The 17,993-nt window shown below is 41.3% G+C and overlaps 1 protein-coding gene across 1 annotated transcript in view; it reads right to left on the bottom strand.

Moving 5' to 3' along the window:
* LOC123983523 (inactive ubiquitin carboxyl-terminal hydrolase 54-like) overlaps window positions 1–17,993 on the bottom strand; it is a 52,090-nt gene that overhangs the window by 13,318 nt on the left and 20,779 nt on the right. Inside the window, exons 4-15 of the mRNA XM_046069780.1 lie at window positions 13,530–13,664; window positions 10,932–11,045; window positions 10,703–10,785; window positions 8,705–8,810; window positions 5,855–6,001; window positions 3,359–3,508; window positions 2,576–2,768; window positions 2,139–2,350; window positions 1,685–1,902; window positions 708–1,058; window positions 347–474; window positions 96–254 (exon numbers count right to left, since the gene is read on the bottom strand). Of these exons, the coding sequence (XP_045925736.1) occupies window positions 96–254; window positions 347–474; window positions 708–1,058; window positions 1,685–1,902; window positions 2,139–2,350; window positions 2,576–2,768; window positions 3,359–3,508; window positions 5,855–6,001; window positions 8,705–8,810; window positions 10,703–10,785; window positions 10,932–11,045; window positions 13,530–13,664 (1,996 nt within the window). The remainder of the gene's footprint in view (window positions 1–95; window positions 255–346; window positions 475–707; window positions 1,059–1,684; window positions 1,903–2,138; window positions 2,351–2,575; window positions 2,769–3,358; window positions 3,509–5,854; window positions 6,002–8,704; window positions 8,811–10,702; window positions 10,786–10,931; window positions 11,046–13,529; window positions 13,665–17,993) is intronic.

The following is a 17,993-nucleotide window of genomic DNA, read 5'->3' on the forward strand; positions in this document are numbered from 1 at the left end:
GGTGAACCGACCTCTTTGGCTCTCCTTAAAAACTTCAAATTTCCCCTCACTCCCTCCCACTTCTGTCTTTCTCTTCGCCCCTCTTTCCTCCATACCCTGGTGTTGGAGCTGGTCCAGGTCCATAAATTTGCTGGGTTTGGGGTTGAATCCCATGGCTGCCTCCCGCTCAGCCTCCCTACGCTTCTGCTGCTCCTGCTGGCGGGCTCTCCTTGCCACCTCCTCCTGCAGCTCGTCCAGCTCACTGCGCCCCATGCCTGAACGCACACAAAAGATGGAAAATTAAATCATCAATCAAATCAAATGCATGTCCCAGTGGATAAACGCAAGTACACGCACAAATACACACCTGTGTTGGTGCCACCACCCCAGCTAGGGACGGGCAGCTCCTGCAGGATTGCACTGCTGCTCTTTGACTTAGGCACCGAACGCCATGAAGGTCCCGACATCAGCACCCGTTTATGTTGCCCCACCTCCCTGTGCAGAGAAAGAAAAAACAACAGAGAGACAGAGACAAAGAAAAACAGACAAAATTGATTGATTTGTTTTTATGGGCTACTATTGTTGGACAATCTGCCATTGTTAATGTCACAATCGTGTTTTATAAAGTGAAAAAGTGAACCGGGCAAACAAGAGCGAATCCAGGAGAGGAAAAGGCAATGAATGACAGAGACAGAAAGGAAGAGACAGTAATTGTTTTTTGTGAGTACCTGTCAGGGCTGCTGCTGTTCCTCTCGCTGCTCTCGTAGCCACTCTCCATCCTCTGAATCAGACGTGGCTGGTGCTCCACCCCTCTCAGAGGTGGAGGGGCAGGGGGACCCATTGTCCACCCGCTGCCCAGAGACCTGGGCTGCCCGACCAGCCCAAACCCCGCCTCCAATTCCTGAACCTCCCTCCCTTCCACCTTTTGTAGCCCTGGCTGTGTTGGTGGAGCGGGTCCCGCCAAGGGAAGGGAGTCCTGGGGCTCCAGAGAGGGGCCTCTCGGTCGGGTAAAGATGCTGTCGATGTTCAGGGCCTCTCTCCTGGGCCTCCAGGTTGGCCTGTAGCGGCTTCCAGAAGAACTATAAAGCAAGTGAGGAAGATGTTACACAGGATGTTACATGACTCCAGGAGTGGAACGACTACTGTGATGTCTACCCAAATACAAGTTTAGTGACTGCTGAAAACTACTCAAAATGTGCAAATGTATCTCTAAGTAAAATCTTCTTAAAAGAATAATGACACATTTTAAAGGGGAGTCAAAAATCTAAAAACACATGACTTTCAAAATGCCATAATTCCAGTCCCGTAACTTAATAATAGTAATTATATGTTTGTAAATAAGTAAATTTATTGCACCAACAACACCCATTACACTTTCAGTTCCACCAAAGCAACTTTTCCCATGTGAACTTCTCACCTGGTTTAATTTAGTGTTAGTAAGTGTTTAAGGCCTTAACAAGTCAAATTATCCAAAATGTCACAAAACAGTAAAGATTAGAGAAAAGTCCCAAAGATGAATAGAGATTTGTGTTGGAGAACTTCTTCTGTCCACTGTTGTGATTTATCTTTTGTTTCAAGATATTCATCATCATTATTACTATTGTTTGCAAGGTGTACTCACTTTTACATATTTAAAAATAAATAGCCAAATTTTTAGATATTGATCTCTTGAAAAACATATATATGTGTATTAGTGGTGCCGTACCTGGACTTGCTCTCACTGCTGGTGCTTTCATCCTCCCAGTGGGGACCCCCAACTCCACCCTCACAGCCCCCTACTCCTGACGAAGAGGAGGAGGACAGGGGACGAGAGGAGGAGGAGGAGGAGGTGAGTGGCCGGCGGGAGGAGAGGAGGAAGACAGCCGTCTCCTTGTACTCCGGCAGAGGAGGAGAGGGAGGACGGGGAGGACCCTCCACTGCTGACTCTGAATTGGGGGAAAAGAGGCAGAGAAAGAAAGGAAAAGAAAATCCAATAACATTTTAATTTATCCCTCAGAGGACAATTTTGTAGGCAGCAGTACGAGTAAATATGGGATTAACCAGTAACAAAGCGAATAACCTGAACAGTCAGCATGGGGACAAACAACTCACTTAATTTCTACTAAAACTTAAAAACTGACTTTTGTTTGCTCTTAATGTACTTTGTGAGTTTAGATAACTCTGCGCCTGGACTCGAGTGCAGTATTACCTCCGGCTTCAGCACCAAGTGGCGGTGTGCCGATGTCGTAATTACAGACCACTGTGGTCTGGGATTCACTGGAGAGGTGGCTGCCTGTGGACTGGTGGAGGGATCGGCTGCGAGAAGCGCGGTGACTCGAGCTGTCCGTTGAAGAGTCGGTACGAGTATCGCTGGATATGGACGGCTCCCGACCTGAAAGAGATCAAGAGAAACAGCGGTGACCTCTCAGTTAATCCTCCATCTTCATATGTTTACAGTTAAAGGCAGGAAAGTAAGTAAAGTCTCAGTAGTATTCAGATGCAAAAGTTGGATTATAGGGTTGAAGGTCAGAGCTTTAAAGCTGTAACCTCGCATGCCCCCCCAAGGATAAACACAGAGTAATCTGATCTGATCTATAGTGTGTCATCTTTGCTGTACCAGAGTCTTCGCTGTCGTAACCAGCCTTGCTGCTGCAGTGCTGGAGCTCCAGCTGCGGGTTGGAGCTGGTACAGGGGTTGGGGCTCTCCTGCAGTATCACTGGCGTCCCACGGGGGTCAGCGTAGAGCAGCAGCAGGGGCTGATAGTGGCCTTTGATACACCGAGACACCACGTCCTTCCACTTTGGGCCAATCTGGAGGTGACATAAAGACACACACAAAACATACATATAAACCCATACACACACAACCACACACACAAACACAAAGATAAAGTAAATCTATCCGTATTAAGGTATAACATTACACATATTCCACCAAAAGTAGAAGGTCAAACACACATTGTTCTGCTGTGTGTCCTTGTTGATATCACATTATCACACTTTTCATTAGCTCAATAACCTAATATAAACGACAGTGTGCAAGGTGCAAGGACATGTAGATTCACTTTATGTCACACTTTGACATAGCAAACAAGCCCAGGTTTCCTCAACTCAGCCACCACAAAATGTAACATAACTCATGCTTAAATCATCATCATCATCAAGTATTACAGCAAAAGACCAGTCTGAGCACTTAAACCTGTGCTAAGATATAAGACAGGGAATAAACCTGAAACACATTATCAATCTCAAGCCGCCCCCGCTGACCATGCAGCACTTACACTAACATACAGCGTAGTTCTTGTCACTGCTACTCTCACCGGCACAACTGGAGATGCAGCAGATACTGTGCAACACACCCGCCCTGAGTTGCAGCATGCCAACTCCAAACTGTAGCTCACCTCCTTGACGTGGGCGTCGTCGAAGTACATCCACTTGCGTATCTTGGTCTGGAAGAAGAAGGTGGAGTAGTGCTTGCCGTAGTAGCACACCATGCCCACCAAGTAAAGCTCCGCCTGGCGAGCCCTCTCCTCTGTCACACGGTAGAACAACTACGGAGAGAGAGAGAGAGAGAGAGAGCGAGAGAGGGAAAGATGGGGAGGGGGAGGAGACAGTGAGGGAGGGAGAGATGCAGGGAAGAGAGGGAGAGGTGTGCAGGGAGGGGGTGTAGAGATAGAGGAGTTAATGTGAATACAAGTACATTTTTGCTCACCTGGTATATACAGTATGCTGTATGCAGTAATCCTTCACATATTGCCTTTTCTTAAACTCCTCAATTTCCGCTCTTTGTGTGCTGCACGTACTGCACAGTGCTTCATATGTGCTGCAGATTTTCTTGCAGAAATGATGCACTGATTTCACATGGATGTCTCAGTAAGGTCAACTACTGCGTATGACACTGCTGATATTTGCACATTTTATCTGCATACATTCTTCTTATAGATATCAATGTGACAAAAGTACTGAGGTTGTTGTTTAAAAAATGTTAACATAACCTTCTATATAATCCTATCCATGCCATATCATTACCTGCTGCAATAAGACATAATGTATTGTTTAATACAATAAAATGATGAATTCTCTAGGCCTGCATTACTTTCATTTTTTTTGTCAGTTAACAATTAGTCTACAAAATACCAGAAAATACCCTGTCACGGGTTTCCATAGCCCAAAGTGATGTCCTCAAATTACTGCAGCCCAGCAGCCCAAAACTCAAAGATAATCAATTTACAATGATACAAAAAACCCCGAATCCTTATATTTGATACACTGGAGATTTTGAGCATTTTTGCCTGTTAAATGCAATTTATCCTTAATCGATCATTGATATCTACTAAAAACTGACAGGGAAGCACAACAGAGAGAAAGCAGATGCAGAACACAGACAAAAAGAGAAAGTGAATGCGGTGGAAGAGGAGGAGTCATACAGGAGGCAGGTGTATTCACTTTTTACTGATCTGAACGACTAAACAAAAGCGGGAAATGTTATAGATTTGCATCTAACAACTGGCTTCATCTCAGCGGGATGAAAACACGAGAGGCAGCAGCAGGCGGAGACAGAAGATAGAAGATAGAGGAAAGAATTTGACTCACTGTAACACATTTTCACTGATCCATTATTCATAGATATCACTTCAGAATGTGGCTGGAGATGTTACAGTGGCATTAAAATGTATCATCATTACTCAGTCATGGCACGGAGTATCAGGGGCCGAATACATGTGTGTGCGTGAGGTGTGAAAGCTGCTGCAGCAGCAGGAAGGGCATCCCGAGCTCTATATGTGAGTAATGAAGTCAGGTCAATTGTGTTGTCTGTGTTTTATTTCAGAGTGTGCTGGAACAGGATTGGTTGAGTTTACTTGCCGTTCCAGCATGTATACAGCACATTTGTATTCTGTATTTGTGTTTGTCATTTAGTGCATGCGTATGTGTGCATATGTGTGTGTGTGTGTGTGTGTGTGTGTGTGTGTGTGTGTCTTTAAACATGTGTCTTTGTGTCCTTGCATGTGTTCATGTCTGACTGTTGTAGCATCAGTGTGTGTTTGAACATGCCTCTGGGTATTTGTACCTCTGACATGGAGGACATGGAGGAGATACAGGAAGGGTTGCGTTAGACATTTTTTTAAACGTTTTTTCTTTTATGTCTGTGACATACTCACAGATAGAGACATTGAAAAAATAGTGAACAAGCCGAATGTCTAGAGATGATGTCGTGCAGCTGAAATGAAAAGCAAGAGGTTCCACGATGCACATGTGCTGCTCAGGTAGGCGGTTTGGCCTATGCGCAAGAGTCTAAAGTCAAGCTAGCCACTCTGTGGGCCTATACTTAGGAAAAGTGGTGATTTGAGCTAAACACTAAAGCCAGCATGCTAACATGCTCACTATGATATTACTAACATGCAGATGTTTTGCAGGCAGATTAGCTTGTTAGCATGTGAACATTTTCTAATAAAAATATCTAATGAAATGTAGTCATAAACCATTCTTATTTGAGAAACACTGAAAATGTGGCCTGGTGGTGGCGTTAGATTAAAAGTCAGGGGATCACCAAAGCCAGTATGATTCATCCTCTGGAGACCATGCGTGTTTGTACCAACTTTCATGGCAATTCATACAATATTTGTCAAAATATATCAGTCTGGACAAAAGTGGTGGACCACATGACACTGCAAACACTCACAAAAAATCACAGTGTTTTTGAACTGTTTGACTGGAACATTTTCTGTTGTAAGCCTCAAATTTATTATCTATTGATGTTTATCTTGCAGTTACAAATACATTGTGTCTTTATTTATGTCTGCGTTGTGGCATACATGCTTGGCCATTCAGATTGGCAAACATAACACATGTTAATAACCATATAATGTCTGTCTGTAATGTGGGTGTGATCCCCTTACATCTCCCAGACGCAGGCAGGTCCCCAGGCTGTGTATGACGTCCTCCGCCAGGTCAGAGTGGTCTGAATCCCACACCAGCCCGATGGACACGATCTCCGGTGAGTTCATCAGCACCCGGCGGATACGCAATACCTCCCCACAGTTACTCTGTGACGGAGGGAGAGAGAGGAGGTAAAGAAAAAAGGGAGTGTGTGATCAAACAGGTTTACTGATCCTGTGTTATGAGGCAGTGTGACAGCGATGTACACTGCTAAAACCATCCCTTTATTTGGCAGTGATGAACACATGCGCACAGAGGGATAAACTGAACAGTAGGAGAATAAGAGGCAGAGATAAAAAGCAGGACAAAAACAAATGATGAAAGGATTGTAAGAGAGAATGACAGAGGAAGAAGCGCTGTGCTGAGTTGTAATTGTCCCTTGGGCCTTCTGTTGAGTTCAGAACCGTGTGTTCTGAATCCTTCCTTTGAGTCATGACCCACCGCAGAGCTGGTGCACACACACACAAGTGTACACACATGCACACACACGAGCATGCACGCAGTGCTGGCAGAGCGGGCTCGGAAACAGCCTGAGAACACCCTGGCAACCAGACACTTTGCCAAACACAACACTCGCACACACACATATGCACAAACACACACAGAACTCTCCCTTTGTAGGCGGCGGGCTGTCTTGCGCTGGCACCAGAGATGGCAGGAAGGTATTTTGCCAGGGTCTGCTTCTCAATTCTCAGAAAGGGACACAAACACAAGCCAGGGAGTAGCAGCCAAACAGCACAGCACTGAGACACAGGCTACCTCTTAGCTTAGGACACATCGACGGGACACACAGCCTCAGATAGTTCTCAGCGCTGTCTCAGTGCTGAGAACAGCCGGTGACAACATCATTCGTCAAGTGATCGTACAAATTTGCTCTGCTTCATAACACAACATCGATCGGTGCAGTCTCATCTCTGAATTTTATATGCAAAGATTTCTTTTTGCGGTGGCTATGCAGACCTTTCCAAGACAGAGTGGGTTATATAATAGTGCTGCTGGTCAAAGGATACTGTAGGTTTGCAGAATGCTGATTGTTGCATTCTTCAGAGCAAAATGAATCAACTTCAGGAAAATATTTGTGCTTGTGCTTCCTCACAACTCATACACCACCGAAATAAAGAGACAATCCCGCTTTTATCAATGTAGTGACAGCTGAGATTTCAGGCTGTTCATGTAGGGTTGGTGAACAGTAAACCCACCAAACAGAGATGGAAGGTTAATGAGTACATTTACTATACTTAAAAAAATAGCATTACTAGTTACTTTGCAGATTTTATCGTCAGCTTATCAAATATGACGCATTGTTGCAGATTAAACTACACAGCAGTATTTAAAGCAGTTCAAGTCAGCTCTGCTTCAAAAGACTACAATATTAAAATACTTCAAATCCTGCTTGATTCAGCCGCTGTTCACTTCGAACCAGCAGAAAGAACACTGAAAAAGACAAAAATACAAAAATCTTTCATGTGAAAAAAATATAATTCAAATTATTGTTTGTTCATGTAGGATCTTCTCACTTATAGTAAGAAGCTGTTTGGGCTGTTAGGTTTTAATGGCCTTCAAGTAAAATGTTTAAATTGAATTTTACATTTTGATATTGCTACAGTAAAAGATCTAAAAGTGTTTTCCACCAAAGCATCAATAAATTCAAATTACTTTAGCTTATAGCTGAATTTCAAACAACCAAAAATTGTTCATCCAGAATGTCACATTTCCTCTGTCAACTCTTTGGCACCAAGCAAACATCCTCACACTCTCCTATCTTCAATCTGACACCTACAGTATCTTCCAGCAGCCTCACTGCCGTCCAAATACCATCACTTTGTTTGAGCAAAGCCCAAGGTGGTATTAACAAAAGATCAGCGCTGCAAGTGATGGAAGATAAACAGGCAGGTTGTGTGACTCCCCACAGGACTGCGCACACAACGTCAGAGTTTGGGCTGTGAATAAGCTAATGGTGTGTATTAGTGTGGTTGCAGGTTGTGCTGCTGTGTAAAGAGAGGGGCGGCTGAGGAGGCTCTTTGTGTGAATGCTTTGGCAGAGAGGGCATGGCTGAGAGGGGCCAAGTTTGATCTATTCAGCAGCAGCTCTTTCCCATGTGGCAGCAAAACACACAAACCTGCAGAACAAAGGCATCATACACGTTCCTCTGTCCACCTCTTTCACTACCTGCACCTCTCTCTTACGGTCTACTGTCATCTTTCTTTCTCTGACGGCAATCTCTCTTCAATGCAGCATATAATATATTTTTTTAAAAATCTATATAATATTTTAGATTATTTAGTTTTTTTAAAAACCAATTTCTACCCAAGAACACCCACATTTTTTGAAGAGCATAGTGGTTAAAAAAGTATTTCTTAACCTGCACAAAGCAAATGTTTCCTGCTGCAAGATGATCATTCTGGTATTACTGTGAAGGAGGTTGATGACGACAACTCAGAAAACGCTACCGGTATTAGAAAGTGAAGAGAAAAATAGGAAGAAAATGACAATGACCTGCTGATTATGTAACCAAGAAAGAAGGGGGGGGACAAACAAGAGATGATGAAATTATTAAAGTGGCTCTGCAAATCATAACTTTAAAATTAGATTGTCACGCAGCTTTTTGTTTTATTGTATTCTTTTCCCCATCTGTCTTTTGATATTTTTTGTTTTCTTGAAAAACAAAACCCACGTCATATTGGATTACACTGAAAGATGATGAACATGGAAGGGGACAAAATTTTTAAAGCACAGTTTATGTTGTGTACATTCTTGTGTGTGTGTGTGTGTGTGTGTGTGTGTGTGTGTTTGTGTCTGTGTATACTCACAGGGCAGTTGCGCAGGTCTCCCATGTTGCTGGCATTGCGGAGCAGTTCTCCAAACATATCCGGTGTGGGTTTCTCTCTGCACTCCAGCATCCTCACTGCCTGGTTACTGCAGCATTGGACAAACACACACAACAAAAACAACAATACAATTACACACTCACTGAATGTGTATGCTTTCCAGAATGAGCTTTTGTGAATAAAAGACAACATCTATTGTTGAGTCCAAATGTGACTTGTGGCCACCGGAGACATTGTTTCAAATCTTTAAACATGTTAAGTTTGTCTTTTGCATTGTGCCGTGCAGTATTGCATTAGTATCTAAATACATCCAGTTTGTCTGGCCTTGCATATTGCTTAAGAAACCAAACACACACACATCTGTACTGACTCTGAGTCATTCCCACAGGCTTTTACTAAACTGCTTTAATAAAGAAAATTATACAAAGGAAAAGAAAAGGAGGAAAAGTAAGAACAAATCTAGACTATACAGTCATTAAGGCTGCGAAAAAGATTCCCTCTGAGCAAGTTTCTAAATCCTGTCTGGCAGATTATGATCTTTGACCTTCCTAAAGTGGTCGAGCTAAAAGACAATTTCCCTTCAGGGAGCAATAACAGAAACATTATTATTGTTACTGTTATTAAAGGAGAAGTTCATCTACAACTAGCATCATTTGAGGAAAAAAGCTTTATTTGTGAAACAAAACTGTATTGCTACTGCTGACATCTTCAGCAAGGCTTAAAGCAATGATACTTTTATACTGAGCTGCATTTATCCCTTAAAAGTACAATGTCCTCTGAAGGACAAACTCAAATATACATTACTTTTATCTGTAAATACCAAAAGAGCTTGCTGGAGCCCTTCTGCAGCTCGGTACCATGTATGGGATTATGCGTGCAATGAATCAGCATTGTTTTTTCTGATGAAGTATTCTTTTAAGAATAAAGATTTTTCAAAACCATCCAAATCTCTCATCCTCTAACCCCCCCCCACCCCTTCCATTAGCCTGAAATGAACTCAACCTCTTCTCTCCTCTACTCTCTCTGACTCGATTTCAACCCCTCCCTCAGCGTCTCTTCTTAAGATACGAGGCTACGAAAGCAGAAAAAACAACAAGAGCCCAGAACACACTTGTACCAGTGTTTGAATTGTGCTTGAACCAGACGTTTGTTTTGTCTTTTTGTTGCCCTCTGATTATCTTACTCATGTTGACTTTTGCATTTTTGGCTATCTCGACTGTAAACAACAGGCTCTGCTAAGGGTAAAAATAGCTTGGCATTGCTAACAGGCGCAAACACAGAGCAGTGCCACCGCTGTTCCCCACAACTACCACAACACAGTGTGTTTATTTGTACTTTTGCCCCCCATACATCCCTTTATTTCCTCTACCATGATCCAATTCCAAAAAGGATATGGAGTGATGTATCCTCTTGTTTCCCTCTCGTTCGCAGTCTTTCCGACCCACTGTTCTACTTATAGATTTGTGTCAACCCCTGGATCTACTGAATCAAACAGCTGATTGATTACTTCCCCTGTTGCTTATTTGATTGACTCTGAGAGTGTGCAAGTTTTATGTAACAGCTCTGAGGATGCACACATGCCACTCCAGTGTGTGGATTTACCTGTGTGAGTAAGTGGACGCTAATGTCTACCTGAACATGGGAGAGGCATTATGCACAAGCTCACCTGCTCTTGCATGTGCATGAACATACACTTGTGTGTGTGCATAATGTGTGTGTGCATGTGTGTGCTCACAATTCAGTGTTCAGCAGGGACCCATGAAGAGAAGAAGAGAACACGCTGTACCTTCCTTTACTGCCACCCAGCCTCAGCTTGCTGCCAGATTTACTGCAGTGTGTGTGCTGTGTGAGTGTGTGCGTGTGTGTGTGTGTGTAGGTGTAGGTGTGTGTGTGTGTGTGTGTGTGTGTGTGCGTGCGTGCGTGCGTGCGCGGGTGTGTGTATATGTGTGTGTGTGTGTGTGGTGTTGTGTCTGGTCTTACCACAGAGATGTAGTGGAGATATAATGAACCATCTGAATGAAGGGCAAGGGGTCTGATGTGGCTCCACAGCTGTTACACACACACTTCAAACACAAATACATCATTAGATTCATTGCAGGACATCGTGTTCTCAAAAATGTTTGTGTGGACGGTTATTTTTATTTAATTAAAGCCCCAAAAGTGAAACATGTGGCAGCGCTTTAAAGTGACAGACTAAACTATCTCTTACCTGTTCAAACAGAGTCATGGCAAACTTCTGGTGTGGTATACAGTGTTTGGCTGTGCAAATGTCCTCTCTACTCTCTGCGCTGATGTGGAAGTGGATACGCATCAAGAGATTCTCCTGAGAAACACATAAGGCAAAATGGACATCACTAAATGTGTGTATGTATAGTGTGAATGTGTGTGTGCTAAGTTGACATATGTGCTTGGTATTATTGTATACATATGTACCGTGTGTGTGTGTGTGTGTGTTTGATCATTCCTCTCTGACGGTGCTCTTGTTAATCTGATCGTGGGAGCAGCATCTATATTTCATAAGAAGTCGACGGATTCCCTGACTGAACATATTTACTACCAATCGATCAGACAGCGTCTCTCATGCACACACATAAAACACACACACACACACAGACTGTGGAGGTCTTTAAGGCAGAAAGCAAGAGGCAGAGAAAGAAACTGAAAGTGGCGGAGAGAAAGCAACAGGAAAGGCTAATTTTCCCCCTCTATAAATAATCGTTTTGATCCAAAATGAGACACGTAACACTCTCACTGCTCAATGTGAATAATGTGAAGATCTTTGCTTCTGAAGAAGTAAATTCCAAATATTATATGATAAAAGAGCAGGAAGGAAATCTTTAATCTTGAGATTAAATCTAGGGTTGCAACAAACAATTATTTTCGTTGTCAATTAATCAGCTGATTTTGTTGATGATTTGTCTGGTCTGCAAAACACATGACGAGTGAAAATCACAATATACAGATAGCAATAACAACAAACGTCTCGTTTTGTCTGACAAAACATATTGGAAGTAGGGCTGGACGATATGGCCAAAAATGTTATCACAATAAAAACTTTCATACCTTTCGATATCAATAATTATCACAATAAGTATCAAATCGTTACTTCTTTCGAGTTTAAAGGCTGATTTTTGCTCCTGAGTGAAAGGTGAAGAAACCTGATGGTTAATTGTTGTTTAAACTTTATGGTCAACACTTGATGCCAAACAGTGGATTACTTCACAAATCTGAGGTAGAACATTCAAAACAATTATGACAAAATCTTTGTCAACAAATATGCAAAATATGTAAAATTCAGTAAAAGCTTTTTTCAACAAAATAAACATCTTAATAAAAAAAATCAAGTCCTTATTTGTGTATGATTCAAGTTTCAAACATTTATTGAATATTTATTGGACATTTGTTATATTGTTATTGAAAAAAGTTATATCGCAATAATTATTGTTATTGTCCAGCCCTAATTGGAAGACAGTGAAAAGTAGCAAATTTTTTCCACATTTCAGAAGCTGGAACCATCAAATGTTTGGTGTTTTTGCTTGAAAATGACTTAAACGATTGATTGGTTATCAAAATAGTTGCTGATTTATTTTTATTTGATCAACTAATTAACTCACTTTAAACTTGCAATAACAGATTTTTTTGGCCACTTGGGTACAGCGGAAACAAGTTGTTAACACCACACTGGAACCTTATGAGGGGCATTTGACTGCATGCTGGACTTAAAATAAAGCATGCTCACATTTGACCATTAACTCAGTGAAAGTTCGCAGTCATCTCAAACGCACCTATGAAGTTTATATGGGGAACTTGTTAGCAAACATTTGCTTATCAGTATATCCAGCAGTTATGGAGCAAAATTATCGTTCATTTGGAGTTGTGTTTCTTGCAACAAATCCAATATTCACTCTCTTCTAGCTCTGTTTTTGGTCTCTACCAACTCCTGAGGTAAATATCTGGCTCTTTAGCTGCTAAATGCTCCACTACGTTCACCAGCTAGATGCTAACTGTATCTGCATACTTTTTGGTGCTAAGAAGGTAGTGTACAGTGGGTTTTTACAGCTATTTCTATGAAAGCAGCACTATGAAAGCAGTGAGAATGAACTACAACAGTAAAGTTGCAGCCGAACAGCTAAACTATGATCTGAAGCTCTCTATACAGCTTAGTAAAGCCAAGAACTGATCATTTGTGTGATTATTCTTTGTAAATTCACCACGACAAGCTATCACATTATTTGATACATTGTAATTGTAAAAATATCTGCTACAAAATAACCACATACACCAGTTCTGTCCACACAAACTTAGTATTTTACAATGTGGTATAATTCACAGCTTTGATAAAATGTAACTTTATCTAAATCATCTTAAACAACAAACTATGCGGTGTGCTTAGATACGTCGAGATTGTCTGATGCACAAGACATCGTAATCCTGTGGTTATATTAAGCCTGCGCTCGCAGTCAGATTAAAGAAAGAAAGAGTGGGTGGACAAAATAACAAGAAATACCTCACACCTCAACTACACTACTTGCTCAACATAATACAGTGTAACAAACCAAAAAACACAAATTGTGGCCTCACAAACAGACAATCAAAAAGTGAAAAGTCAAAACAAAAGATGAACATTACAAAAAAAACTATTTCTTTGAGGCAGCTGTAGCCTATTGACTATCCCCCTGTCCCCTGATGATTTCTGACTGCAGTGAAGATTGGAGTTCCTCAGACGCTTACTCAGCTAAGCCTTAAGGCAACCCCTCTCCCCTCTTTCTGTGTGTGTGTGCATGGCCATGTTGTGCCTCAGACTCACAAAGCATTCAGCAGCGTCGTCCATAATACCCAGCTGAAACCGTTGTTCGTCTTGGAAAGTCTTAGCCAGAGCACTCCGCAGTGCATCCGATGGCAGCACACGCTCACTGCTGAACTGGAACTGAGCAAAGATACTCTGCAAAAACACACACACATGCACACATATAGAAATCCATTAATTCTTTATTTCACTGCTAAAAATATACACTGTGCCATAAATGCTTTTCCTGAAAGACTCCTGCATTGTTGGAGTGGAAACTTACAGTATGTGTGTCCACGCAAACTTGTATATATTTATGTGTTTGTGTATTTATTTCAACAGAACTCTCTAAACACAGTTGTCCTGTAAATCAGTCCCATGTTCTGTCAACTGACCCATAAAAAAGACCCAGTGGAACTAGATGTCAGGAACCAAAGTGCTAGACAACAAACCCAGAATGGACGAAAACAAACGCCACAGCCGAGCCTCACGGCGCAGCCGGCCTCAATATCAGACCATATCAATAATAAATGCCATTTGTAGTGCACTTTTCTCTGACAAAAACAGCTCTCAGAGTGCTTTGTAGCAGTAAAATAGAAACCAAATCAAACTGTTGCAGGGGGCTAGGAGAGAAAGCTAGGCCACTGAAGTGTGTTTTGAGGGCAGCGTTCAGAGCCTGAAGAGGAGGATCAGCCAGTTCGGTGAGGACAGAGCTGTTTACACCCATGCAGGTCCCAGCGACTGCCAGAGCAACACAGCAATTTGTGTATTTATGTGTGTTTTCTGTTTTGCCCTCAAATTGCTGCTTCATTTGTGTAGCAGTGTATGTGTTATCATTATCACCCCTGTTAAGGAGGTTATGATTTTAGTCCTATTTGTTTCTCCTATTAGTAAACAGGATATCTCAAAAACTTCATAAACACACGTATATGACATTTGGTGAAAAGTTCGGCCAAGGAATAACTAAGTGGTTGTTGAAGTGAATAGATTCACCTTGTGCTTATCTATGATGCATTTTACATTTCAGCTCATATCTCCAAAACTACTGGTGACCAACCTTTGTTGGCTTGTGACCACCTGAAACAATTTCCTGACATTCCTGACAATATTTGGATAACCTGAAAAAATGGTTCTGATTTGTTTATTGATATTCCACTTTGATATTTCCTGTATGCTTACCACATTCTTGGATTAGACTTAAATGCCTTGACTGTATTAGTACCAAATTTGGTTGAAAGGTGCACATATCTACTCCCAGCAAAATGACTGATTCCAGTGGAATTGAAATTCTGCACAAGTCATCATGTATAATATTCAGGACTTTCAATATGTGTACTTTGATCTGGATCCAGATGCAGAGTAAGATATTGTAAACATTTAGAGTATTGTGTTGTCTTGGTGTTGTAAATAGTAGTGGTAGTAGCAGTTTTAGCAGTAGTAACAATAGTTTTAGCAGTAGTAACAATAGTTTTAGTAGTAGTACTCTTAAAAATGACTCTGTGGCTCATGTGGATTGATCCAGATGAATCTGTACTTTAAATGCATTTTATAAGTCTAAACATGAGTAGAAAAAGTAGCATTCAGTTCAAGCAGAGGCTGTGAGAGTAACATCTGATTGAGCCTAGACTGTAGAGAGCTGCAAACGTCTAAAGAGGGAGAGATAAAAGCATGGATAACTCTCTAGAGATTGCCGACGGATAAAAACGACCTAATTTTTTGTTGGTAAGAATTCTCAGCTGGAAAAAGTAAAACTGAGCGACTATTTTTGACCAACACTAAAACATCCCACAACAGAGATAAACAAAATTCAGATTGACATGTCAAAGCAGTAGTTGGTCCTCTGCTTGGTTTCTGTCCCAGCGGTCATTCACTCATTAGATGGCTGTACTGAAAACCAGCAGGTGCTCTGTGTCCTAAAGGCTGAGAGGCACTGTATTAAGTGACAGAAAGATATTCACAGTTCATCGGCACACATGCGTCTGTTTGTATCCACACTGGTCCCATTTTAGTTGTGTAAAATCAAGCACAAAGCCTCAGCAGGAATGTAAATACATCTTTGATATGAACAAAATGACTATTTTGTATATTTTCTAATCAAATATCGATCAATACCGTAAAACTCTGATTAATAGCCCGGGCTTTTATTTGCTAAAATCCCTGAAACCTTGCCTATATTTGGGTCAGGTGTCCATATGGGACAGGCCTTTAATTCCTTTAACTCTTGCTCAGCAAAGATATGAAATAGGCTACTATGAAACTGTTTATTTCAACCAGTATGAATATTATTATATTATTATATTATTTCAAATAACATATCAATTGAAAATCCTACATTTGATCTAGCTCCGACAGACGGCTTAAGCACTTTTATTTTGTAGGTAGCAAGGTAACGAAAACAAACATAACCAACAACATGGTGCAGGATGCAGAGAGAAGTGTGGCATAAGTTAGAAGACAGAGAGCAATGGACTGACATGACAGGATTCACAACTTTGATTAATTTTTATGAAAAGCCGTTTTGATCGGTGGACCCTTACAGACTAAAGGAATATAAATAATCAAGTAATGGACACACACATTCGGACTTGAAAGTCTTCAAAGTTTTTTTTCATCTGTTGTTTACCATGCCAGCAAATCTGAATGAATTAAGACTTCAGGTCTCGTTTCCATAAAATAAACTTTGATTGAATTGTTGAGAATGTAACTGATATAACAATGTGTAGCATGTCCCTAATGACAAACGTTTAAACATTTATATTTGTAAAAACCTTTGCAGGCCAGTAAATGGGACCAGCGGCTGTTTGGGACTTCGCTATTAATTAAAGTTTTATGGTAGATCTAATATCTGAAGTTACTGAATTCATGAAAGCAAATGTAATCATAAATAAACCTCCTACAGCATACTCAAAAAATTAAAAAACGGAGGTTCTCTCACAGAGTTGCAAAGCTTTTGATTCATCAAAGTGTTATGGTAAATCTATTTCAGTGATCCTCTACAGTTGGCTTTGTATAGAGTGTGTTACCACAGGAATGTAATGAGAAGTGATATCAGTTGTAGCTGACGCAGAGAGACATTTATGTTTGCTGCTCACGACTCTGTTACAAGCAGCCAATGGAAGCCGAACAAGCAATAAAAGGAAACATTGTATTTAGACATGTTTAAGTGAAAATATGAACATTTGGGAGGACAGTGGAGAAGCAGGTAATGCTGCAGGGATGATGTGAGAAATGTTTATAGATGTTTAATACTTTTTCTACCACCAAAAACTTTCAACTTTGGAATCAGTTGTAGCCAATGTGAACTCAAGCCGACCATAGCAGCTATTCTTTATAAAGGACAAAACTAGAAACTTTTAACAGCCCTTTCAAGGAAGCGAGTGATTGATACTTTAACAGTTCAGGGTGGAGTACCACCCAGAATCATAAATATTGAAATATGAATAGCAATATATATTAATGACTGTAAGTTTGCAAAAACTAAACTGCCATTTCGAAGCAAAGAAATTGGGGAAATGAATTTTCAATAAGTCAATGAGTGATATCAGAATTTCCAGCCAGGTAAACATCACAAAATTAATATCAAGTCTTAATCTGTGGGAAATTCAGACAAGTAAACGATTCCTGGTGTTGTTTCGTGGAAATAGTCACTTAGTTTTATTTCACCCTTTTTTATGTCGTTGGTTATTTCAAAATTTCAGATCCCATATTTTACATTTTGGAAGCAGTTTACCAAGATGGCTGTGATCATGCAGTGAAAATGTTATAAAACAATAGGCTTCAGTCTGTGAGTGTGTGCAGGCTGAGGGTTGGCAATGAGAAAGGTAATGCAGTCGTACTGACAGGGAGCAGTGTGTGTGTGTGTGTGTGTGTGTGTGTGTGTGTGTGTGTGTGTGAGAGAGAGAGAGAGAGAGAGAGAGAGAAGAGAAAACAGAGAAAGAGAGGAAAAAGGGACCGTGTGAGCAATAGGGTGTGTGTGTGTGTCTGTGCGAGTTTGTGTGTGTTATGGTGGCTGTGCTGACTGCAGCAATGCGCCAAGGAGAATGGAGGGGGAATATACCCTACAGAGAGAGGGAGGGAGGAGAGGAGGAGGGAGGGAGCGGGGAGGAGAATAGGGAGGGATGAGGCAGAGTGAGTAAGAGAGGGAGGTGTGTGTGTATAAATGTGTGTTCTGTGCATGCACTGGTCTAAGTGTGAATCTACACCAACTCCCACATTCATTCATCTTTCTCTTTTCTTCTCTCCCACTTTCTCTTCGTTCCTTCTTCTTCTTCTCTCTTCCCATTCCCTGTAGTGTGTGTGTGTGTGTGTGTTCAGGTATGTGTGTGTGTGTCAGTGTGTGTGTGTTTGTGAGTGCTTTGCTGTTGAGAGAGATAAAGTGTTGCAGTGATTTCTGGAGGGATAGCCACAGGCAGCCTCTGAACTTATGTTTACTACAAGGGCGGGCGTCTTTATCTGCTGCAGATAAACCAAAACTCTCACACAAAT

Source organism: Micropterus dolomieu, linkage group LG14 (genome assembly GCF_021292245.1).
Source record: "Micropterus dolomieu isolate WLL.071019.BEF.003 ecotype Adirondacks linkage group LG14, ASM2129224v1, whole genome shotgun sequence".
NCBI lineage: Eukaryota > Metazoa > Chordata > Actinopteri > Centrarchiformes > Centrarchidae > Micropterus > Micropterus dolomieu.